Source organism: Podarcis muralis, chromosome 14 (genome assembly GCF_964188315.1).
Source record: "Podarcis muralis chromosome 14, rPodMur119.hap1.1, whole genome shotgun sequence".
Taxonomy (NCBI): Eukaryota; Metazoa; Chordata; class Lepidosauria; order Squamata; family Lacertidae; genus Podarcis; species Podarcis muralis.
Genome location: NC_135668.1, coordinates 22,026,974 through 22,053,063, shown reverse-complemented (window position 1 = coordinate 22,053,063; position 26,090 = coordinate 22,026,974). Strand labels below are relative to the sequence as shown.

Genomic DNA, 26,090 nt, shown 5'->3' with positions numbered 1-26,090 from the left:
AGCAGTGGGGCGCAACTTGATTTTTTTATTTTTTTTTGGTAGGGCCCTAGTTCACAGCCAAAGTCTGCAAAATCTTATAGAAATAAATAAAATCCATCTAGAGTGCCCTGGTGCAGGGCCCCCCTTAGGAGCAGCACGAGGCGCCCAATTTGGCCAAATTGCTCCAATTGCCTTAAGGTCAGCCCTGATGAGACTGTGCAGGGGTTCGACTGACAAGCCCTGCACTTTCTAGGTCCCTGGTGTCACCATTCAGAGTACAGACTCAAGGACTTGTTATGGAAATAAAGGGGGGCCACTTATTGGAAATCAGTTTTGTCACCTCTTTCCCGCCAAACCCCAAGAAAATGAGCCCAGCCACCTTTTATTCACAGTCACATAAGCACTACACTACAGCATAGCCATAAACTTGTATGTTCAACCGCTGAAATATACACCCAATATGTAGCAATGGAGATTTATGTTACTGCTTTATGAATGAACACTGTGTTTTATCAATGGACTCTTTATTTTGTGAACTACCTAAGAGCCACCAACAGGGAGCTCTAGAATCTGACAGCTAACCAATTGGGTACTACCAAACAGCGACCCCTATTGCTGAAAGCAGGTAACCAGCAGGGAATGCTTCAGCACAGCCTTTGCACTGTTGACTGAACACCCCCTGCTTTGCAGATAATGGAGAAAGCTCATAAATGGTATCCCTTCTGGCATCCTGGCCAACTCTATTACGCTGGTGTAAACCCTGGTGCAGCAGAAGCACAGAATAGCAGCAAATAAAATCCCCTCATACGTCAGCAACTGATAAGACTTGTCAACCAGTTCTTCCAAAGTCTTCCTAAATTATAAAGCTCCAAAATACAGGCCAAAGAGAGCAGGTCTGGGAAGAGCGAGGCATACAATGGGCACCACCAGTGAAAAGGCCCTGCTCCATGTAACTCCTGCCCTGTCATTTGATAGAGTGCCCACTTGCCCTCCTCCTTGACATGGAATGCTCTCTATTGGATTCTCCAGGTCCCATACAAAGACCATAAGAAGGGAGAGCAGGGACCTTGAAGTTCCCAACAGCTGTTAATCAAGCAAGCATGCACACAGGTCACCTTTGTCAAAATCAGGACGCCTATGTCCTGGCCATGCCTGCACCCGATCTTGTTTTTGTACGATCTTGTTTGTCCTCAGTAACCAAGATTATATTATCAACATATACAAGCAGTAAAGTTGTTTTCCTTCATTTGAAGGAATCGTACAAAACAAAGTGGCACTAATAAAGAAAAGGTCCAGGGTGGCAACAGAAAGCAAACTAAAAATGTTTTTGCAGTTCATCAAAACTATCCAGCAATATTAAGTTAGAGGAAAACTGGTGTTATTAACAGTAATCCTTCTCGCTGGTTAATTGGTTCGGCAACTTCCATGCACATGACGTATGATGCTAATTAGTTCCCCCAAGAGTTAAATGATAACTAATCAGAGGCAGCTACAGGAGAGTTATGAGATTCAGGTGAGGGTCAGATGCCTTGTCAATCCCAGCAGGTATATAAGAGGACGACCTGGCCTGCCCAGGCCTGTGGCCTGCCTGCTAAAGCTGAGAAGCCTAGCATGGAAGACTTGTGTATAGTACACAGATCTGAAATGGCCACAAAGGGTAAACCACCCAAAAGGTGTGCTGAAGAGTTTGCTAAAACAGTCAAAGCAGATACAGATGTTGTTAGTTACTCAGAGAAGGTTTGGGAACCTTCAAGCTTCCAAGAGGTCCAAAGTTTAACCTCAGAGGATGCTGAGCCATGGTTAAATGCCATGAAGGCTGAACTTGGTTCCTTAGAGAGGAACTAGACATGGAAACTAGTTCCAGGCCTGCCCAGGCCACAAAAGGTTTACAAAGTTCAGTTCTTGCAAAAGTTTTTCAGTGTTAATTTTATGCATTTTTTAAAATCACCATTGTATTTAACAATAATATCTTATGTCCTTTAGAGGAGAAATTGTGAATTGTAGAATTTTAAATACCTGTCACCATCCTTGGGTTCACTCAATTTTGTTTATAACACTTTTCCATTTTCTTCTAGTTGTGAGGGTGGGGGAGGGGCCTCACAAGTGGAGTAGCCTAGGGCCTCTCGTCATCTAAATCTGGCCCTGCTGATACTGGTCACTGATTGCATTACCTTGCCAATGTGACCATTCTTTGTTGTTGTTGTTTAGTCGTTTAGTCGCGTCCGATTCTTCGTGACCCCATGGACCAGAGCACACCAGGCACTCCTGTCTTCCACTGCCTCCCACAGTTTGGTCAAACTCATGCTGGTAGCTTCGAGAACACTGTCCAACCATCTCGTCCTCTGTCGTCCCCTTCTCCTTCTGCCCTCAATCTTTCCCAACATCGGGGTCTTTTCCAGGGAGTCTTCTCTTCTCATGAGATGGCCAAAGTATTGGAGCTTCAGCTTCAGGATCTGTCCTTCCAGTGAGCACTCAGGGCTGATTTCCTTCAGAATGGATAGGTTTGATCTTCTTGCAGTCCATGGGACTCTCAAGAGTCTCCTCCAGCACCATAATTCAAAAGCATCAATTCTTCAGCGATCAGCCTTCTTTATGGTCCAGCTCTCACTTCCATACATCACTACTGGGAAAACCATAGCTTTAACTATACGGACCATTCTTTAGAGATGGTAAGTACCTTTGTTCTTGAATCCAGGTCACAGACATACCCTATTCATATATTAAAATATTGGAAGGTACGGAGAGGAGGTGTTTATATGTCAGTCGAACATGCTGTGTGGTGCTCCTTCCACCCTGATGGCCACTGAAAAATGGTAGTCCTGGAAAAGCTTTACCACTCGATTCTGTTGTTCACCTGTGCTCCTTAAAAGAGCAGCAACATGAATCAGCTTCCCATGAATTTAGTGGGTGCCACTGCCAGAAAACCAAATGATAATTCAACACTGCTTCATCACAAGCTAAACACAGTGACTTTAATCTTCAAGCTTCTCGTGTGGAATTTGGCAACCCAGAAGACTTCAAAGGGCTCCGCATCAAAGCAGGGATTCTGAAAGGAGTCAAAGAGGCCTGGGCTCCCAGCTCAGTCACAGCTGAACAAATTGGTCTAGAGAGGCAAGGGCTCTCTCAACCCAGTAGATAGCACAGAGTGCTTGGTGGCAGTGGAATACAGTGGTACCTTGGGTTAAGTACTTAATTCGTTCCAGAGTTCCGTACTTAACCTGAAACTGTTCTTAACCTGAAGCACCACTTTAGCTAATGGGGCCTCCTGCTGCCGCCGCGCCGCCGTAGCCCGATTTCTGTTCTCATCCTGAAGCAAAGTTCTTAACCTGAAGCACTATTTCTGGGTTAGCGGAGTCTGTAACCTGAAGTGCATGTAACCTGAAGCGTATGTAACCCGATGTACCACTGTATACTGCATTGGTCCAAATATAAGCCACCCCTAAAACAAGATATCTTTGAAAGGGGGGAAAATACTGTAAATCTCTGGCACCATCCACTGTTTTTTACAGTCTAAAAAAATACATGCTACCTCTTGCCGTGTCTCATAGTGAACAATTCAACTGGGCAACCAGCACCACCTGTCGAGAAGGGTGTAAAATATTTTTACAAAAACTATTGAAGTTTACTGAAGTTCTGTGGGGTTCCCAAGATCTTAGCTTAAATTGCAGCTCTATCTATAGCAGCATGTTGACACGCCACCCTCGGGTTTTATACAAGCCAGATCTGGGAGGAAAGTATGGCCCATATGCAGACCAATAAGGTATTTATGTTCTCTGTAACAAAGAACAAAGCTCAACCCAATAAGCAGCCAGATAATTAAGGTGGCCACTTAGGCATCACCAAGAAAGGGGAGACAGATTTGCATGCAAGTTGCATATTCTCTCAGGACTACCCAGGGATTAAGCCTGAGACCTTCTGCATGCAAAGCCCATGAGTTATGGTCCTTCCCCACCATCTCCCCTCTCTCCCTGCACATACATTTTCTCCTACAGGATGAAGGGTGGGATAGAAACCAAATAAGTAGTTTCCCACTTGGGTGCAAGCAAACTAATTTGAGCTTGGCCCTGCTAAAAGCCCCGTCTGAGGGCCAGGGTGCTTGCCAGGTTCCACGCCCCCAGGCTGCATTCTCATCATGTTCAGCTAGGAGACAAAAGAATTCTCCGCTTCCCTCATTGGAAGAGCTTGACTCATGGAGAGGCTATGCGCACCTGTCCACAGTGAGGCTTTCTGGTGGGCTGTGGAATGGGCTAATGGGACCAAAAGCACCATCCTGCATGCCAGAGAAGGGTGTATTTGCTAGAGAAGGGAATGGGGAGTCTGTGTGCTTCCAGGCATAGTTGGGTCACGCAGTTGCTCTTGGAAAATTATGCTCTGTGAATTTTGATGCCAAATATTTTATTTATCTATTACAGTTTTTAACACCACCCCCTTTTCAGGGTACACGGACCTCACTACCTAAATACTTGCCAGTAGCTGATGCATGTATTAGACGTCTGATGGTATTTGATTTCCAAATATTGTCTGTATTTGATAGCTGACATGCAGCAGTTTTTTAAGCTTGGACATTGGCATGCAATGATACTTAGTGGGGCTGAAATAGATTCACAGGGTGGGTTTTTAAAAGGCCTTTCTGACACTGTTGTAAAATAGCTCCCTTTCAGATACTTTTGGAACACACACGTTTGCTCATTTATTTTAACCTCCCTTGTGCTCCCCTTCTATTGAGTTTGCTCTAAGATGTCATCACACAGCCCAATAGGATTGTGACATCATCCCACCTACTGTATGATCCCTGATTGAGTGGCAGTCCCCATGTGACATACAGGAAGCGTGGCCTTTGCTCTCAGTTGCGGTGCTGGCCCAAGATCATTGTGTGACCTCAAGTGGAACACAAATGGTGCCTCCCACAAGAGCAGGAAACACAAGAACATAAGAACAGCTGCCTAAATCAGGCCAATGGGCCCAGCTAGTCCTATTCAGCTAGCAGGATCTGAACACAGGTGCACTCCCCACTTCATGGTTTCCAGCAACTGGCATTTGGAAGCACTGCTGCCTTCAGCTGTGGATGCAGGGCATAGCTAGTGTTGCTAGTTGCCTTATAGGCCAAGGATTCATCTACTCTTTCAAAGCCATCTAAGTTGGTAGCCATCTCTGCCTCCCGTGGGAGCGAATTGCATAGTTTAACTATTTCCATTTCCTGCCTTCATCTACCCCATTTCCCTACTCGAAGCACGTCACTTTGATGAATGCCAAGACTGGCCCCCTTTCAATTCCTACAGGTTTTTTTTTCCCCCCATCAGTAAGGTCATCCCATAGCATTGCCAGATCTGATTCACTATGTGGCACTGTCTCAAGATGCGGGGGGCGGGAATGTGGATTTTATATTCAAAACAGCCCAATGTGTTGTGAGCCTGGGCTGAAGAGCATCAGCCCCTTTTCCAGCCCTTGCCCCGCCCCTAGCCCTCAGCCCATTGGTCCGCTGGGATGGGTGCGGGGCGACTGCCACCCTGTAGCCAAGGTGGGTGGCACCCTGGTCCTGGGAAACCTCGTGCTGGGTTGCAAACCCTGCCCACCTCTCAGAAGGAGTGAGCGGTAATTGTTGAAAGGCCAGCTTGCCGAGAACATGCTCAGTATCCTTCATTATCACAAAAATAGCCACTCCCTTATTGATAGTTTATTATCATTCATTATATCAGGCTGTCTGAAAGACTCTTCCTTGTTTACTTTTGTATTGTTCATCATGGTTTGTACTAAATCAGTAATGTGTGTTATTTTATATATAAAAAAATGCTTTAACATTAATATGTTTTTATTTTATCCTGATTGCTAATTTTACTAATTACAAATCTCAAACATCGAGTAGTGATTTTTATGTGCATTTATGCAAATTCTGTTTCCTGGTTTCCGTTTTATTATTTTGCTTTGTGCTGCTGTGGTCTAGGGAATCTGTGCAATAAAAGTTATTCAATGTCCTTTACACATTGATTTGTAACTGTATGGAAGATATATTTTGCAGAAATCTCTGCAGGCCATTTTTTCAATTTCACTTGGCCGAAACATGTTGGGCTGTTCTGAAAATACCGCCCCCCCCCAATCTTGAGACATGTTTTCTTTGTTTTTGGATGCTGTCAGGCTTTTTGTTTGTTTGTTTTGTGTTGGATGTTTCATTTTAGATGCTGTCGGCGGTTTTTGTTTTGCAATTCTATGTAGTATTGTGCAGTGTTCCCCCCCCAAAAAAAATGTTTAGGGGTACTCTCATTTTACTATTCATATTTAAATACTGCCCCTCAATGAGGCCAAACTTAGATTCACAAAATGTTTAGGGGTATGCATCCTCCCAGAAAAAAAAACCACTGGCATTGTGACATCATTCCATCCATGACACAATTGCTGATTGGCTGGGATTAACCCTGTAACTAATTGCAGAGAAAGAAAAAGAAAATAATATATAATATAAGTGTTTGGAAATACTTCAGCCCTGCTAAAATGAATGAATTCAGAGTCAAAGCTGAAAAGAAGGAATATTTAATGCCACCTTAGACAGCCTTTGCAACTGGAAGCATCAGGTAGCCACGGCCTCTTGCGAAAGATGAAGTTGCAATTGTTCTGCTTTGCACTGATCTACCTGGAAGCATGAGTGGTGGCAGTTGGGAAATAGTGGGAAGAACAGATGCTCCTGCGTTGGCATCTGAGCTACCCACCTGTCTGCAGCACAGATGGACAGAAGGACACCAGCAGGGAAGGGAAGGTTGGTACAGCTGACCTTCTCCTGCGATTAAAATGCTGAATGGCTGAAGTCATTGGAAGCTGAGTGAGCGGAGCTGCTTTTCTGTGTGCTTCATCCTTCCAGGAATAAATTGCTATTCTGGAAACAAATGGGCCAATTATGTATATGTGTACATGAACATCAGGACCAGTTTATGCAATCAAAGGGTTGATTCCAGTAGAAAAGATTTTCCTGGGCATTCCAGATTGCAGGTGGGGTGTATGCCGTATGTGTGACTGCTAGGGGTGCGGGGTGGGGTTTTAGATTAGATTCTGTTCACATTTAAAGGAAACCGTACCCCATTCAAGCTTTCCAAAACAATATGTGGGCCAAAACAGTGCCGTCTTTTGAAATTTCACTGGATTTTGCAATGCAGTTGTCCTTCCAAGTAATGTATAGAAAAATGCATATACCAGGGCCCAATGGTCAGGATGAGTACGACGTTGGCAACCTCTGCTTTGAGATATAATACTAGTTGGGCCCAGATGTGGATGGGAGGGAACGGGCTATAGCAACAGTTGCAAGAAGAGGAAATGAGCCTATTAGAGACTTGGGGAGGAGGGTTTCCATTGTGGAAATTTGCCTCTCTCCAAAACACTCTGGAATTTGCAGTGAGAGCATTAAAGCTTGACTCATCCCCTCTAGTGCTATTTTTCTAGAAAAAGAGGTGCCGGAACTCACCATATATGCCTCCTTTTTTTCTCTTATAATGGCAATGGCACCCACCTGAGAGGTGCCGGAGCTGAATTACATCAAGTTCCCCCTGAAAAAAAGCCCCTCTCCCTTCTCCCCCAGACACCTGCATCCACACATGCGCGCACAAGCTTTAACAGCGACATTAGTCTGGTGATGCTATAGCCTGGCCCTACAGGAGACAGAGAAATAAATTAGATATTGTAGTTCACTCTGCATTCCACATGGGTAAGCAGCAGGGGAGTTAAGAGGGGAGAGGCAAAGTTCAAGTGAGTTAATAAGAGATGCATGCAGCCAGGCCCAATCTTGTACAGCACAAGCTCCGCTCGCCCTTCGCTCCTAATCTATTTCCTAAATGCGCTTCCACTTCACATCCGCCGCGGTGACTCTTTGCCTGGGTAAAAAAGAAAGAAAGAAGGATGTTTCAGAGGGGACGGCTGAAGTCAGATAGATCCCTCATCTTATCAGAATTGTGTCTGGAGCACCACTTTGCTGGGTAAGACTCTCTAATTTTACGCATAAGCAGGAAAAGGAGCGTATTGAGAAAAAGAGAGAGGTATCTTAAATTGCAGTGCCCTCTCTCTTGTTATCCCAAAAGAAAAATTCATGGCCTCATCATAAAAGCTCTCATCATATTTTCAACCCCCCCCCCCAAAATTCTCTGTTGGGATTGAGATCTACAAAGGAGCCCTTTCTGGTCCGTAGCACTTTAGAAAATGAGCAGAGAGGCAACAGCAGCATCCTCCAATTTGTTACCTTCCAGAAGTTTTGGAATACAACTTATTGCTGCTCTAGCAGTGGTGGGGAAGATCAGATGGGGGGGGGGGAGCAGCCCTCCTGGCCTCCCTATGTGGCCCTTGGTCATACTCCTCACAAGCCCTGCTCCATGTCGGAACCTGCGTTCGACCGAGCTGATAAAGCTCATCATCCTCCGGAATTGCCCTCCGACTTGATTGACGACCTGAGCCACTGATAAGGCTCCAGGCACATCGCATTCAGCAGAGAATCAAAGCAGCACGCGGAAGTGATGAGATTTATGGCTACATGGCTATGCTTTATTACTAAGTACGCAGACAGCAAAGAAAAATACATCCTCTCTCTGTGAAAGCAGAGAACAACTGGAAAACAAAGGAACAGGAAACCAGTAACATCACATCCGTCTCCTGTCTTCCATGAGACTTCCAATACCCTGGAATGTCTCTGGAATGTAAACAGAGTCCTGTGACTCCAAAAGCACTGCACAGTGGTAACACACAGAAATTAACACTCCATGCCCCACCCCCAAGTGCTTCTGACTGGCTGGACTGACTTTTGAAGTTCTGGCAGCAGTGATGTCAGTCTTCCAAGCAGAGGTGCCAGCTTGTGAGGGCGATGGGTGGGCAGACGTCGTGTGCATGATGTCAGGACATTGGGGGTTAGAACCAAATTCGGCGGCCGTGCAGCTTCAATGGCTGGCAGCTCCTCCTCCACCTCCTCCTGGAGCCGCCACTGTCAGGACGCAAGAGGATGCTTCCACCCTCTTTCACCTCTGCAGCAGCTGGAGGAGGGGAAGGAGCTGGCCACTGGAGCCATGCTTGGCTTTGCACTTGGCTCAGTGCTCAGCCTCCTCCAGCCCCTCAAGATTGTGGGCGCCCAGCCCCCTCCCAAAAGATACTGAGGGGGCCCAAAACAGTTTGGCTCCCACGGTCTAAAACTGAAATAACATTAGGTACTATCACAACTTACTGGAATGTGTAATTGACTTGTGCCACTTCAATCATATTATTTATTTATTTAGAGCATTTGTACCCTGCTGTTCAGCCAGAGAAGGCTTCCAGAGTGGCTTATATTAAATCAAAACAAGACACCTGCAAGTACCTGCAGGCTTACATTCTTATCAACCAGTCAGTAAAATGAACAACACACAAGGAAAAAGGGAGACAAGGAGGGAAGAGGAAAATAAAACTCAAAACTCACATCAATTTCTAGATAGTTGTTCCAGTATAGACCAGCTGGCATAGTTCAGAGGCAGGAAGTGATGGAGCGAGGCATCCAGCAAAGCTGATACAACGAACACTCAGTTTCCAATCCCTGGTAAAATGGCTGCCTCCAGATGACAGCTGAGAGAAAAGAGGCCTGATGGACCTGGTCTGTTGCAGCAGAGCTGATGCGGTTGAAGGCCACTGGCTGAAGTCCTGCAGGTTAAATGCAAGCAAGGCAGAGAGCTTAAAAGCTCCTTTTGTGCAAGGAAAACTTTTAAGCTCTCTGCTTTGCTTGGAAAGCAAAGCCCTCTCTGCATGTCGGCCTCAGAATACCTGGGATGCCCCACAAGAACTTGTGGGAACTTGGACAGTTCCATGAGATCTCATAGGACCTGGTGTATAACCTGGCATGCAAAGAGGGCATTGCTTCCCAAGCAAGAAAGCAGTGGCGTAGTGTGGGGGGTGCAGGGGGGGCCGGCCGCACCGGGCGCAACATCTGGCGGGGGGCGGTTGCACTCGCAGTGCTAAAATCAGTGCTAAAATCCACGGGTTAGGGGGAGCAAATTACTTGCTTTGCCCCGGGTGCTGACAACCCACGCTAAGCCACTGCAAGAAAGAGCACATAAGAGCTCAATGGGCACCAGCCACCATGGTTTGGCATTCGTTTTTTTCAAAAACGGTTTGTAATGGAAGTAAAGTGTGAGGGGCATCTTGTAGCCTTTTTGAACCCCTTCTGAAATCTCCCAGTGCCCAGATTTCATCCTCCCCATAACTTTATGAAAGCTTTTCATAATACATTAAGACAAAAGAAACTAATCTAAATAAAAACAAAAACAGAGGGGGGGAAAGAGAAAAGAAAACCCAGAGTCCTCTCTCAAAGGTAGCCCTTAACCTTTGTCTCACACAGAAAATGGTGGACTCTCCCAGCTCCCTCCTAGGAGCTTTCCTTTCTCCTTTGAAGTCAGCCCAGATTTGATTCTCAAGTGGAACACAGTTTAAATGATTTGCATGCAGGGTTTAAGGGAGTCATAGCTTTAAAATTGTTGGCTCAAAGCCACCCTAATAAAGATTTTGCTTCGGACTGACCTGCACATAGATTGTTGTCATTAAAAAGTCCCCCAAATCACATTTTAAAGAACCTGGTTAACAGCATATGAAAGAGTTTCAGCTGGGAGAAAAACAGCAGCCCTCAACAAATGAGAGTTCACATAAAGACACAAAAATGCATTAACTAAAAAGAAACGAATGATGAGAACAAATGTTAAAGTGAAGTATATTATAAGCAAGCCTATTATGAAATAAAAGGTTACCCCCGAGAGAAAATTGGGTTTCTTGTTTTTGAAAGAACATGAGAAACATTAATGGGAGGGAAAAAAAGTTGAAAAAGCTGCTTGCAAAGTATCAGGTGTTTTGATTTTCTTTCGGATTTCTTTGATTCTCTCAATAGTCTAATTTGATGAGACTCCTTTTAAGGTTAGACAATAGTGTGTTTTATGACAAGTACCGCATAATAAAATAATTGTGTGATTAAAAATGCATTAGTAACGGAAGGGAGGGAAACAGCATAAAACAATTCAAGGGGTGTCTGGGGAGCTTGCATAGAGGCACTGTTTTGTTTTTTAAAAAATCATCTTTTAAAAACCTTCACACCCCAGAGTGAGAACAAAGGAGAAAAGCAATTAAGTTTACAAAAAGGGACTCACAAGATTTGATGCTACCGAGTCTAGTTTTTGCGGTTATCCGTCATGGACCAAAGAGTGTTGCAGTGAGATTACTTTCAGTTGCAAGTTCCTTCCTAATTCCAGTCCTGAAGGGTGGAATTGACCCATGTCTGGACACTAGGAATCTGCTTATGGCAGCCTATGGCTCCCATCTGGCCCTCAGAAACTTCCAATCAGGCCCTTGGCTACCCCAGGATATTTTGCACTTCAAAATGCTTTTCAGTTTCTAAAGAGATATCGGAGCAAAGAGTCATTTAATCCAACACTTTCCTATCTTTTATCAAATTGCTAGATCTAATGCCACATCAGCAAAAATTCAAATGAGGAGATGATATGAGATAGCTATGCACTGTATCAGTTATGGATTAGCAACCAAGGAGATGTAGCATATGATGTAGAAAATGCATAAATTATTTTTCACAAAATGCCACCAGGTGGCATGGCACTTTACTGAGTACAAGAGGCCAGATCTCTGCCCTCGAGGTGGTTGCAATCTAAAAATTGACAGAGGCCCCTTTGAAGGAGTATCTTACCGCTTTAAATAGTCATGACTTCCCCCAAAGAACATGGGAACTGTCGTTTGTTAAGGGTGCTGGGAGTTATTAGGAGGAGACCTCTCTTCTGCTCACACAGCTACAATTCTCAGAGTACCCTGTTGTGGGGTAGGAGAGATGAATGCTCTCCTTTGGTTTCAGAAAGTATATGGGTAGATGAGTCTAAAAAGCCTGGGACCCAAATTTTCACAGCCCTCTAGCAGCTCATTTACCAGAAGTAATGTATTTAGCATTAACTCTGGAAGTGTAGACTCGATTCTGACCAAACTAAGCCTCCTGGTGTATATTTAGCTCTAGGAGGCTTAGTTTGGTCAGAATCGAGTATACACTTCCAGAGAATACTGAATACATTACTTCTAAATACATTACTTCTGTAAGTGAGCCCCCATAGCTGCTAGAGGATGATTAAAATTTGTGTTTAAGACTTGTCTACCCATGTGCTATCTGGAACCAAAGGGGCACATTGGTTGTCAGATGTGATTCCCCTCCCCCCAGTTCTCCCACCCCACTACTGGGGAGATGGATTGATTGTTAAACCAAACTGGAAACTGTAGTTTTGTGAAGGGGTCTCCCAGTTACTCTCAGTACCCTTAACAAACAAAGCCATGCCTGTTTAGAGCAGTATAATACTGCTTTAAACGTATAGGGCAGAAAAGGCCAGAGGAGAAAAACAACAGAGGAAGAGACCTGAAATCAGGAGTAAACAGCGAAAGACTACTATGCAGTGGTCTCAATAGCAGATGCTTAGGCTTGGTTTCAAGCTTATCTCTAGGGGGGCATGGGGGCATTTTAAACATTACCAATGAAGCATGGGCATGGCAACCAGCCACACATGTAATGTGGCAGTCCCCTCTTCTTTCTTTGCACACTCCTGCAAACTTCTAATTTTGAGGAGCTGGAGGCATTTGTGGTGGTTTGCAAAAGTTGTGCCCATGTTGGAAAAGAATGCAAACCCCACACCTTGGTCCTTATGTGTGGAGGTCAGACACCTGTGTAAAAATTACTGCACAAGGGCATGGTGTCTACTCAACCTTGTATACATGCTGTGCATCCCTTTCTGTGCACGAGAAGATGCAAACAGGGAATCTGTCCTGCGTCAACATTTGGTAATGTGCGAAGCCACCTTTTGTATAGCAATTTTGAGGAACAGAGAATGAGAACTTGTCAACTGCATGTCCTGTTCTGGAAAAACCTCCATAGATGCACAATGTACAGTTTGAAGGATACACGATCCTCTTCAGCTGTGGGCACTTTTCTTGGAGGATTAAAGTTGTTACTTAATATGTCTGTATTGAGCCTCAAGAGCCCCCTTTCATCACCTTTAAATAGGCTCCATTGCATTTATTTGGCCTACTTTTGCTGAGGCCAAAATAGAAATGCTGGGTTGAGGGCCACTTTGGTTTGGCAAAAGGACAGAGGAGCCTACGCTATTCTCCATTTGCACATGCCAAGCCATTTAGAAGGTTCTGCCCGATCCATGCAGAAAAGCCCAGACAATTAATAATATTGATATTAATGCAATTAATTTATTTAAAGGTAAAGGGACCCCTGAATGTTAGGTCCAGTTGCGGACAACAGCTTCCGGGTCATGTGGCCAGCATGACTAAGCCACTTCTGGCAAACCAGAGCAGTGCACGGAAATGCCATTTACCTTCCCGTTGGAGTGGTACCTATTTATCTACTTGCACTTTGAACTGCTAGGTTGGGAGGAGCAGGGACCGAGCAGCGGGAACTCACCCCATCGCGGGGATTCAAACTGCCGACCTTCTGATCAGCAAGCCCTGGGCTCTGTGGTTTAGACCACAGTGGTTTGCGCATCCTTTACCGCATCCCTTAATTAATTTATTAATCACCTCCTAAAGCACTGTCTCAAGGCAATTTATACACAAGATGTTTAAAAACAGTTAAACACACAAAACAACAACTAAATTTAAAACAAGACTAAACCCCTAAGAAGTAGACACTCATGATAAAGAACCTCTCTCTTTCCCTGGGTCAAGCTTGACCTGGAAGTGGAGTTGTGGCTGGGTGTAAGAAAGCTGCCTTAGCGGGTGACAGTGTTGCCGCCCACTCTCCTCTCTCTGCCCTCGGCTTAGGTTTGACCCATGGATGGAGCTGCAATTGGCAGTGTTGGGCCTTTGTGTGAGGAAGCTGTCTCTGTTTGCACCCCCTCAAGAAAAGCGCCATGCCCCCCCCCCAGCCTGCCCATGCTACGTCACTGATTCTGAACTAGCTGAAGTTTCTGAACCATCTTCATAGTAACAGGTCACATTAATCTGACCTAGAGGTTACCAGAGCACATAGATGGCAGAATTAAGCTGATGAAAGGCACTCTGTGCCACTAAGCTCCCTGAGCCTTAAGCAACAGCAATGGGTTCAGGAGTACCCCCAAGCAGCGTATCTGCTCCTTCAGAGGGACTGTAGCCCCTTCAAGGGCAGGCAGCCTCCCATCCATCCGGTCTAGGAAACAACCCACTAACAGTGCCTTACTCTTATCTGGATTGAGTTTCAGTTTATTGACTCTCATCCAGTCCATTACCGAGGCAAGACTATGGTCCAGCACTGACACACCTGCAGACGAAAAGGCAAAGTAGAGCTTTGTGTAGACAGATAACTCTGGGCTCATAGATGCATACTGTGCCATTGTTCCTCAGGCTGGACTCAAAGCTTTTGGCACCAAGGCTGTTGGAAATTGGAGTGGGGGCTTCTCTACCTCCTCCTCTTAGAGTTTCAGAGGTTCTTCACGGTATCAACCAAGAGAGCCCCAAGATCCTTAGCTTTGGATTCAAGAGGACCTGCCTGCTCCTCAAAGTGTTCAGTCTGTCTGGTTTGTCCTTTGAGAGGTTCATAGCTGATGCCAGGTCAGGGCTCAGTGGGTCAGTCGAATAAATTGACATTCTTTGACTGAAAAGGTCTTAGTTTGCACTGATTCTGCAAATTCTAGGCTGCAGTGGGACTTCAAATGAAATGTGTATTCACTCTGAATACTATAAAAACCCATGGCATTGCAAACGTCAGGAAAAAACCTACAGCCCTCAAAGACCTGGGAACTAGAATTGGAAGGGGTAGTTTAAAATGCTGGAGAAAGATCCAGCTAAACTTTGTTTTGAGCACTGGATGTTACTGAGAAATGCATTAGAGGTGGGTCCAGGAGAATTGATGCTGGTGGAGTTTCCACAGCCATTCCCAAACATCATGTGCCGATGAACCAAATTTCGCTTTAAAGCAGAGATGGATGGCGAGGAAGGGTACAGCTATGCACTTAGCCTCCTGGCAGTGGAGAGTTTCTCCCTCTGTGGGTACTTCCGTGGGAACACTGGATTGGAGCTTTCCCTGCATATGCCAAGGGCATGTTGCACAGTGCTTCTGTCCTTCTGGTGGAACTCCTTTCCACTGGGGGAAGACAACTTCCAACCTATCCTTTGGTGCTGGTTAGGATTGCTCTCTAATAGTGTTAGGGGAAAAAGAGGAGTTGATTTGTAGAACTATGGGAAAATATTTCTCACGTAACAAAGGACATTTCATGTTTGGCTAACATACAGCTATTTAATATGTGGCAAACCATTTTGTGGTGCTGATGTTAGCAATGATTTTGTTGCAATGTTAAAAAAATCAAAAGTCACTTGAGTGATTATAACCCATTATTAATATACAAAGAGAATACAAAAAAACCCTGTTTTCTCCCACCCACTGCCCAGCTTCAGTCTTGGAAGAGCATTTTATTTTTTAATTGCTCGTTTGATATGACCCTGAGGAAGATAAAGCGATTTTCTTCTCCTCCTTCACATCAAATAAAATATTTATTGATAAATATCCCACTGAATAAAATAGGAGGATTTGGTTCTATTTCTCTTCTTGGTCTTCCCTTTACTCCAAGATGTGATCACACTTGGAAACATATGGAATGAGTTTTGTGTGATTAATGCAGTCTGGATAAATGTAATGCCTTGGGACTGTCACAGGAGTGTTCCCCAGATGTATCCTGATGGGGAAGGAGGGTCATGTCCATAATCCCCAACCTCAGCATTGACCTTCTCCCAGAAATACCTCTGACAACTGCTGCCTCTTCATTTGCCCTTCCATCCTGATGTGCTCTTCAGTCCTAACTTGTGACTTGCTTTTTGACCCTGCCCCATGGTTTACTCTGTACTCTGTACTCTTTGGTTTCCATTTGGTTCTGACCACAGAGCCTAGGACTTGCCGATCAGAAAGTTGGTGGTTCGAACCCCTGCGACGGCATTTCTGTGCGCTGCTCTGGTTCGCCAGAAGTGGCTTAGTCATGCTGGCCACATGACCTGTACACCGGCTCCCTCGGCCAATAAAGCGAGATGAGCACCGCAACCCCAGAGTCGGACACTACTGGACCTAATGGTCAGGGGTCCCTTTACCTTTACTGGATGATCCCACAGTTCCAAGCATTGGGCTCCTTGCTCAACTCCAGACTGCTGCCAATCAGTGGCGTAGCGTGGGTTGTCAGCACCCGGGGCAAGGCAAGTAATTTGCGCCCCCTAACCAGGTAGGAGCAGAGAGCTGCGAGTGCGAGCATGCCCCCCCAGATGTTGCGCCCGGTGCGGCCGGCCCCCCTGCACCCCACGCTACGCCACTGCTGCCAATAGCCCAGCCCCAACAATTACGATACCATGTGTTAAAGATGGGTGAACTTTCAGTTTCTCCACATTTTTTTTTCCATTTTCCACTCTTGAGTTCATTTCTGCATCAGCTTGCATTTTTTTCTTCTTGAAATGTTCTCCTGAAAATTCATCACCATTATAGTGGACATTTCTCCTAAAACACATGTTTTTGTATGCACTTTGTTTCAGTATCATGCCTTTTTGTACATTATTTTAACCATTATCTGTATTTTTATGCAGACCTCTAATGTGTATACTTTTTCTGTACACATTTTTTTTTGCTTGGAGAACTACATTGGAAAATTCAGGGAAGTGTGAGTTTTGAAGGGTAGCTGTATCTTGGTTTGTGTATCATTTCCGGAACTGTGAATTAGGTAGGTTTGTATGGAAATGCAAATTGAACCACATTCCTACCACTGAGCCACAAATACCAACGTGTTGACTTCAACAAGGCACTAGCTTTTGAATTGTAGATTTCTCAGGATAGCTGTGCTTCAGTTTGTGTATTGTTTCAGGGTGTGTGAATTTAGGTAGGTTCACATTAAAGCGGGATCCAACCTGAATTTCTCCTCCATCCCTACTTTATTTAGTGGCTGGCTGTCCTTGGTGCTGAATACCCAGCCCTGCCTAAGATTTCCTTTTCTCTTCTGTGACTTTACATCAGGCACGAACAGAGCTACCTTGACTTCTGCATGGCTTTGATCTGCTTTGCGCGTTTGAATTTAGCACAAACACTCAATGGAGCCAGCAGTGTCAGAACAGCAACTCCGACAAAGGGAATTATGTAGAAAGAGGTGAAGGAAGGAGCAACTTCAAGTGCTGCCTGAAGCCTTGTAGCCATGTATTTTGGGATTTGCCAACCCCAGATATTCCACCCCTTGTCTGGAAGATGAAGTCATGCATTCCTTTCCTGAGCTAAATTTCTTATGTGTTTTGCTTCTTTCCTTCCCCATAAGTTGGGTTTGATCAGCAGCACACACTTACTGGGTGTCTCAAGGTGAGAGTACTCATGTTCTCAGAAACACTTTTGCAAAAATAACAGGGTATGGAAGAATGGGAGGTTCTTAAATCTGACCCATACACAACCACTTACACACCTATTGGATTCCCCCTAGCCAGTCTCTACCGTCCCGCAAATTCCTTCCATTCAGGTTTACCTTCAGTGTCATAGCCAGGATGTGGTGCGGGTCTTTGTAAGGGAGAATCAGTACATGGAGGAAGAGTTAAGCATCCCCTTCTGCTTAGTGATTCTCTCCCGGAAATGTCCCATTGCACTAATATTATGACATTCACACAGGGTTTCTGACCATATTATGTTGTAACATGTAGATCCACCCACAGAAATGCCATAAAACTAAGACATGCACACACAGAGGGGGGGGGGGAGAGAAGTTTTTATTTGCATCCCCTTATACAAATATACTTCCTGGTGTCAGGGACCAGGAGTCAGATTCCTTTTTACTAAGTAATGGAGGCAAGGACTTGTGGGGAAGGCTGAGCAAGGTCAGCCCCAGAAGCTCTGCTATCAGATGAACACGCCCAGCCTGATGATGTGGCACTGCCTTCTTCTGATTCAGAAGACTCTACTTTTGAAGATCCAGGAGATCCTGAAGCCCCCCTCCACGAAATCCATCACAGTAGAAGATTACTGGAGAAGAGTGGGCCACTTTAAGTCAAGCAGCAACATGCAGCACAGGCGGTGCTAACAATCAGGCTGTGTCTACTATATAAGGGCTCAGTTTTGGCTTGTTCCTTGCTAGTATGGTTCCAGAGCTTTGTCTACCCTACAGCTTGCCTTGTCTTACACTTGGGTTGGGCTGTGCCTTATGTTGCTGAACAGCAGAGCAGGGCACCTAATAAGATGTGTGGCTTTTGAGGAGCCTCAAGGGACAGTAGAGAGGTCTGCATTTGAACCTTGAACCTATGGTGCTCATCCCTGATCAAGTTGACCAGTCACTTTGCAAACCTGAGGGGGCGGGTACTGTATCATTTCCTTCTCCAGGTGGATGGATTTCATGGTTAGATTTCAGCAATAAAGACTGTGTTGATTTATACTCCTATTGCACTGAGTTGTTTATTTTAGCTGATTGGATTGCCTGTTGCCTAAGCCATTAACACAAGTGGTGATGACATAAAGCTTTTTTTTTTGGCGACTTGCTGAGCAGTTGATCTGAGATTCAAACATGTTACCCAGTGGAAACAAAAACAACACATTTTAAACCAGCCCCCTACAGGATCTGAAGGGGAAAAATGTGTCTGAGTGCTTCATCTGGCATTAAGCATCAACTATGGCAGGCAGCAGGGACACGGGTGGTGCTGTGGGTAAAAGCCTCAGCGCCTAGGGCTTGCCGATTGAAAGGTCGGCTGTTCGAATCCCCGTGGCGGGGTGCGCTCCCGTTGTTCGGTCCCAGCACCTGCCAACCTAGCAGTTCGAAAGCACTCCCGGGTGCAAGTAGATAAATAGGGACCGCTTACTAGCGGGAAGGTAAACGGCGTTTCCGTGTGCGGCTCTGGCTCGCCAGAGCAGTGATGTCATGCTGGCCACGTGACCCGGAAGTGTCTTCGGACAGCGCTGGCCCCCGGCCTCTTGAGTGAGATGGGCGCACAACCCTAGAGTCTGGCAAGACTGGCCCCTACGGGCAGGGGTACCTTTACCTTTACCTTTATGGCAGGCAGCTTCATTTCAGAAGTCTTTGGGTGTTACGCAAAGCTGCAATTTCTGAATGGACAAGGTGCCCACGATTACATGAAGAAGGTGGAGAACAGGCTGTCGAAAGGGATGTAGCCTGTTAAGAATGCTACCGGCAAGACAGAGAGGCCTAGATGACTGCATTTGGCCCTCAGGCTTGAGGTTCCTCACCCCCTGCTGTGGTTGGTGAAGGAACATTGCTTAGTGGTAGAACATCTGCTTTGCATGACCTCTCCAAGTCGGGCTGGGAAAGGCTTCTGGTCTGTAACCCTGGACAGCTGCTTCCAGTCAGCATAGACCAGGGTTTCCCAAACTTGAGTCTCCAACTGTTTTTGGACCACAGTTCCCATCAACCCTGACACTGGTCCTGCTAGCTAGGGATGATGGGAGTTGTAGTCCAGAAACAGCTGGAGACTCAAGTTTGGGAAATGTTGGCATAGACAATGCTGAGCTAGGTGGATCCCTTTACCTTTAAAAAAAAAAATCTTTAGGTGGATCCAGTGATCTGAGCCAGTAGAAAGCACTTTCCTGTGTTCCTACAGTTTATGAAGATGTTTACAATAATAAACTTGTTTGGTTTTCAGGTGCCAGAAGGCACTCGGCTGTTTTTGTACTCTTGATTTCTCTTTCCATCCCAGCAGCTCTTAAATGTGGATATCAGCAAATGCTCCAAGACAGTGAAGAGTGATCACATGCTTTAATGATAGCAGCCAGGCGGCATCTGACACATGAATCCTAGAACTGTAGAGTTGGAAGGGACCCCGAGGGTCATCTAGTCCAACCCCCTGCAATGCAGGAATCTCAACTAGATCATGCATGAGAAATGGCCACCCAACCCCTGCTTAAAAGCCTCCAAGGAAGGAGAGTCCACCCCCTCTCATGGGAGTCTGTTCTACTGTTGAATACCCATCATCTGTCTCTTCTCTGTGGAACTTCTCTCCATATTCCATTTTCCCCAAAGGGTTCAGGGAGAGGGGGAGAGTGAGCGCTTTGTGTATTCCTTTTTGGCATGCACTGTAGCATTTACAACAATGTGTTTACATATTACAGAGTTCCTATGATAAGGATGTGATTCTGAATATCCTGGGTGTTCTCACATGCCTCCTTTCTGTTGGTAAGTGGAAAAGTGAACATTGCCAAAAATTCCTTCCCCATCAATTAATGAGAAAAGAAATATTGCATTTGAATATTAGAAAAAGGGAGGGAACTTTTTCAGTAAAACTTATGGGTCGGGTTTTGTTTTTGTTTGTTTCAATTTATCCTTTTTTCCTGGGTGGCTGATGAGTTTTGTGAGTGCTCTTTCATTCATTCATTCTACAAATCATGACACTGTCTTCACTTTTGTGCAGTCTTTCTGGGTGCCCTCTAGTGAAGGCTGGTCCATTAGAGTGAATGGGGGATTGAGGTCAGACAGACTCAAACTGAAAATCTATATTATTATTATTGTTATTATTATTAGTCCAACGGTAGGGACGCGGGTAGTGCTGTGGGTAAAACCTCAGTGCCTAGGACTTGCTGATCGTAAGGTCGGCGGTTCGAAACCTCGCGGTGGGGTGAGCTCCCGTCTTTCGGTCCCAGCTCCTGCCCACCTAGCAGTTCGAAAGCACCCCTAAGTGCAAGTAGATAAATAGGTACCGCTTTCTAGCAGGAAGGTAAACGGCGTTTCTGTGTGCGGCGCTGGTGCTGGCTCGCCAGTTGCAGCTTCGTCACGCTGGCCACGTGACCCGGAAGTGTCTTCGGATGGCGCCGGCTCCCGGCCTCTTAAGCGAGATGAGCGTGCAACCCAACTTTCAGCAGACTATAAAAACATAATAAAATATAAAAAGATAATACGTTTTAACTTACTCTCAGCCCTATTGCATTGGGTCTCCTTTACACCGCTAAAAAGTGACACTAATTAAGTGGTATACAAATTGTTGAGATAAGTAAGTAAATAAAAAATAATATGAAAGCTAATCTGAGTTTTCAGGGTCCCTGTTGGACTTGAATATTTGCTTGTATGTTTATGTGTGGTGGGGAAAGGACTTCGCAACTATTTCATTTTCTTGCTTCCACTTAGGAACGAATAGGAGGCTTCACTATACAATTAGCAAAGGTGGCAGCGAAGCACTTCTGCAGGCTCTGGTGAACGCAACACAAACTCCCACACCGGACTATGACATCCTCTTGCCCCTGTTTCGCTTGCTGGCCAAAGTTGGCCAAAAAGGTACAGCTTCTGAACCATGGGTGCATGTCCACCAGTATTGCAATTCTGTGTTGCTAGCTGTGTCATTGCGTCCCACATAGGGGTGTGGGTGGCGGTGTGGTCTAAACCACTGAGCCTCTTGGGCTTGTCGATCAGAAGGTCAGGGGTTTGAATCCCTGCAGCGGGGTGAGCTCCCGTTGCTCTGCCCAACTCCTGTCAACCTAGCAGTTCAAAAGCACACCAGTGCAAGTAGATAAATAGGTACCAATGTGGCAGGAAGGTAAATGGTGTTTCCATGTGCTCTGGTTTCCATCACAGTCCTCTGTGTGCCAGAAATGGTTCAGTCATGCTGGCCACATGACCGGGAAAGCCGTCTGTGGACAAACGCTGACTCCCTCGGCCTGAAAGTGAGATGAGCGCCACACCCCACAGTCGCCTTTGACTGCACATAACCGTCCAGGGGCCTTTACCTTTTAGCTTTTACCTTGTAGTCCACATCTCAGAGTGAGATATTTCTGTCACCTCAAAAAATATGAGGTCCCTAGTTGAGGCACTTTGGACTGTCAAAGCCACAGAGGTAGTATTCAGTTGTGTTGCCCTCACTGAGGCTTAGACCAGGGTGTGGGGTTGGGGGACCTAGGAACCCAAGAAGCTACCTTACTTTGAGTCAGACATTTTTTTTAAAGGCAAGTCTATCTGGACACGTGGATGTTGATGTGTTTTAATCGCTCTTCCTGTTAGTTTAATTTTTTTAAAAAAATATGTTTGAAAAATGTTTTTATTGATAATTTTGATATTTCTTGAAAATTGCTTGGAGGTTTGACTACCGTCCTGTGTCGTTCAATTTTTTTTTTTGTTAAAAAATAAATAATCAAAATCATTTCCTCCTCCTCCTCCTCCTGCTGTCTCTCAGATAAGAAGTTTGGGCTGAAGGCACAAAGACTGGAGGTGATTGATATGACACTCAGCTTGGCAAGGAAAAATCTAAATCACCACCAGAATCTCACCCACTGCCTTTGGGCACTGCATGTTTATGCCTCTAGTGGTGAGTATGCAATCCCTTTCCCTTCTTCCTTGTGTGCGTTAGCAGCCCTTTCCTCCCATAATTCCATGGAATGATCCTGATGCACAGTCCTACTCCTACCCCCCCAAAAAAATCACTGGATAATTTCTCTTTTCTCCCCCTATATCTGTGAAAGTGGTCCCCCGGCCCGGTTTTACTGCCTGCAAATAGAGTGGAGAATTTTGGGAAGCAACTTTCGTTTAGGAGATGGGTAGTGGGGGGCTTCTTTTAGCAACTTCTGGGTCCCCACTGAAGATTTCCGTTCCACATGGGATGATGGGAGTCACAATCCAGAACATCGTGACAATACAGTGGTACCTTAATCCGTTCCAGAAGTCTGTTCCAAAACCAAAGCGTTCCAAAACCAAGGCGCACTTTCCCATAGAAAGTAATGCAAAACAGATTAATCCGTTCCAGACTTTTAAAAACAACCCCTAAAACAGCATTTTAACATGAATTTTACTATCTAATGAGACCATTGATCCATGAAATGAAAACAATAATCAATGTGCTGTACTATAAAATAAAAAAAACCCAGCATTGTAGATTATTAAAAAAAAAATGTTTTTCTTTCCTGCACTGATGATAGTCATTGTTTGGATGGGGGGCTTTTATCCATTTCCATAGTCACACAATCAACCTAACAATCAGTAGCTGAACTGGGATCCACACAGTCACAAAAACAAATTAACTGAAAAATCCTCAAACAAAAAATGCAAAATAAATAGCAAGAACAAAAGCACCAAATATAAGCTCCAAATACCACCTTAGAACACTGCAATCAGAAACAGAAGGCTTGAATTACAATGGGGGGGGGGGGATGCAAAATAGCAGCGCAACAGGAAACACAGGGGGATTCAAAACGGAGCACTTACAGCTTCTGGAAAAAAGTTCAGAAACCGGAACACCTACTTTTGGTTTTGCAGTGTTCGGGTTCCAAGTTGTTCGTGAACTAAGCTGTTCGAAAACCGAAGTACCACTGTGTAATGGGTATGAGTTACTCGTGCGTAAACTGCCGCCTCTCTAGGCTAAATTGCCTTGTCAAACCGTTCTGACTGCACAGCCCATCTCAATGTGGCTGCCTCAGTCGCTGGCAGAATCCGTCAGTGGGCGTTTCTTAAACCTCTTCCAACATAAAAGCTGTTTGACTCCCAGTCTCCTCCTCCTCTCACTGCGTGGGAGTCTTCTGCACAGGGAGGGCGTGGGTAGCGGGGGACCTGTGCTCTCCTCACTGATGTCCAGTGAAGAGTCCTGGAGCCCTCTCTCCGCTTCCTCCATTTCCTCCCCTTTATCCCTGGTGTTCCGCTGATTTCCTTCCCCCTCTCCTGAGCTGCTTCTCCCCCTTCTGCTGGGTCCTTCGCCAGCATCATCTGGGAGCCTCCCCTTCGCCTCTCGCTCCGATGTCAGTTCCCTGACACACTGTATTAAATAGCACTGTATTAAAAATTCAGAACCCAAACTTACTCACACAGGCACTTCTCAGCTTCTGGACCATCATAAGCAGGCAAATTAGTGGTGCCATTGTGATCACCTACAATTATGACCTGGGTTGGTAGAATGTGGCATCTTTTAAAAGAGAGATGGCTAAGCTGTGGCCCTCCAGATATTGGTGGACTACTGTTCCCATCACCCCTGGTCATCAACTATGCTGGCCGAGGCTGATGGGAGTTAGAGTCTAGCAACCTTAGTGGGTCATAGGTTAGCAAATCCTTCCACCCCCAGACTCTTAATCAGTGGGTTCTCAAAAGGACGTGTCAATGAATCATCCAGACAATGCTAGCCCAAGACCCAAAGGTCTTGCTTCATCTTCCTGATCTTATCTATTCCACCTTCCCCTATGGACAGCACTTGAAGGAGATTATGAATGTAAGAACAAAAGAGGAACCAATGGCCTATCTAGTCCAGCATCCTGTTTTCACCAGATGCCTGTGGAACCCCCGCAAGCAGGACCCAAGCCCTCTCCCTCCTGTAGTTTCCAGCAAGTGGTATTTAGAAGCATTTTTGCCTCCAATCATGTAGGCAGAAGTTTGGCCACCACGGCTAGTAGCCATTGATAACCTTCCCCTCCATGAATTTGCCCAATCCTTTTTTAAAGGCATCCAAGTTGGTGGCCATCCTTGCCACTTGTGGGACCAAGTCCCATAGTTTAACTATGCACTGCGTGAAGAAGGACTTTCTTTTATATGCCCTGAATCTTCCAACATTCAGCTTTGCTGGGTGTCCACAAGATCTTACTGTTATGAAAGATGTGTGGGTGGGTGGTGATGGTGGAGGACATTTCTCTAGCTGCTTTCTCCAAGATTATTTCACCCTGCTTAGTGGTAGGTCTGCACATGATTCTCTCCGGCGGAACGACTGGTGATTCTGTCCCAAATTTCCGATGTCATCAGTCTTTGCCAACTGCTCTCGCTGCTCCTTCTTGACCTCCTCTAACCTAGTGGTTGTTTCCCCTTTGGAGAATCCTAATTGGGCCACCAGCCTTTGGCATGGCTCGACAAGCTTAGCATTTCAGATCTTCCCCCTGAAGATTTAATGCTACTGGCTGCTGGCCTCGTGGGTTTCCTATGTGTTTACAGGATCCCCACTGGCTTCTCACTATGGACCTTCCTGGGAAGGCTGCCAAGCATGTTCTTCCAGCCCTTCTGAGATAAGCATTATTTGAAAGGTGAATGTAACAGAGATGTCACTTGAAATGCATCTGGGTTTAGATTGCAGGGTGCTTTATCCACAGCCCCCCTCCATGAGCCTTGCAGTGTCAGGGTCCTTGCTCACACTTTGCCTGATTGCCATATGCAGCAGAAGGAGGAGCTGGAATGTTGAGGTGCAAGGCCAGACTTAGGAGCCAGCAGCCACTTGGGATGCCTAACTCGAAAGTGTGTGCCAAGCTCAGTTGTGGGTGCTGCTGCTGTCATGGCAGAAAAAATACGGCACAGGTACTTGAGAAGCTGGCAACACTGATCTCTCTGTGTGGCCAGTGTCATAACCTCCAGCATTTCTCCGATGAAAATAGGGACTTGCTATTCAACAACAACAACAACAATAATTTTATTTATACCCCGCCCATAGAACAGGGTTGCCCCAGCCACTCTGGGTGGCTTCCAAAATATATAATAAAAATATACTAAAACAGTAAACATTTTTTAAAATCCCTATACAGTGGTACCTCAGGTTAAGTACTTAATTCGTTCCGGAGGTCCATTCTTAACCTGAAACTGTTCTTAATCTGAAGCACCACTTTAGCTAATAGGGCCTCCTGCTGCTACCATGCCGCCGGAGCACGATTTCTGTTTTCATCCTGAAGCAAAGTTCTTAACCCAAGGTGATATTTCTGGGTTAGCGGAGTCTGTAACCTGAAGCGTATGTAACCTGAGGTACCACTGTACAGGGCTGCCTTCAGATGTCTTCTAAGGTTGTATAGTTACTTAGCTCTTTGGCTCGGGGGCCGCATAACTTTATAGCCTCCAACTTTTCTCCAATGAAAATGGGGGCATTCTGGGATCAAATTAGAAACTGGGGCAGTTTCTCTAGATCTGGGACTGTCTCTGGAAAATAGGGACACTTGTAGGATTTGCAGTGTTGTGTTAATGGCTACAGTGCGGTTTTGAAATCATGGGAATATTTACGACATCAGGGCCCTTTCAACAAATGGTGTGAACATGAAGTTTTGTGACTGGGTGCATGCCTGCAAATTTATCATCTTAGATGGCAAGGGAGAAATTATGAGGGCAAATGGTTTATCAAAGCTGAGAAATGGGCCACCTATGAGAGTAAATGTTGCAGAGGATTCTGGTGTATGTTCTACCAGGGCTTGTCAGTGTGGTGCCTTGGGTGCAAGTGTGCCTACCAGT

At 45.5% G+C, this 26,090-nt stretch overlaps 1 protein-coding gene and 1 long non-coding RNA gene across 2 annotated transcripts in view; one reads left to right on the top strand and one right to left on the bottom strand.

Annotated features, from left to right (window-relative positions):
• Positions 1-26,090, top strand: part of AGBL1 (AGBL carboxypeptidase 1) — a 401,756-nt gene that overhangs the window by 7,435 nt on the left and 368,231 nt on the right. The window contains exons 2-4 of the mRNA XM_028706413.2: positions 20,045-20,108; positions 21,054-21,200; positions 22,093-22,224. Of these exons, the coding sequence (XP_028562246.2) occupies positions 20,045-20,108; positions 21,054-21,200; positions 22,093-22,224 (343 nt within the window). The remainder of the gene's footprint in view (positions 1-20,044; positions 20,109-21,053; positions 21,201-22,092; positions 22,225-26,090) is intronic.
• On the bottom strand, positions 6,516-11,357 carry LOC144325483 (uncharacterized). Its single transcript, XR_013390647.1, has 3 exons — positions 11,103-11,357; positions 9,395-9,612; positions 6,516-7,832 (listed from the first exon to the last, which is right to left on the bottom strand). It is a non-coding gene; the product is annotated as an uncharacterized LOC144325483 (long non-coding RNA).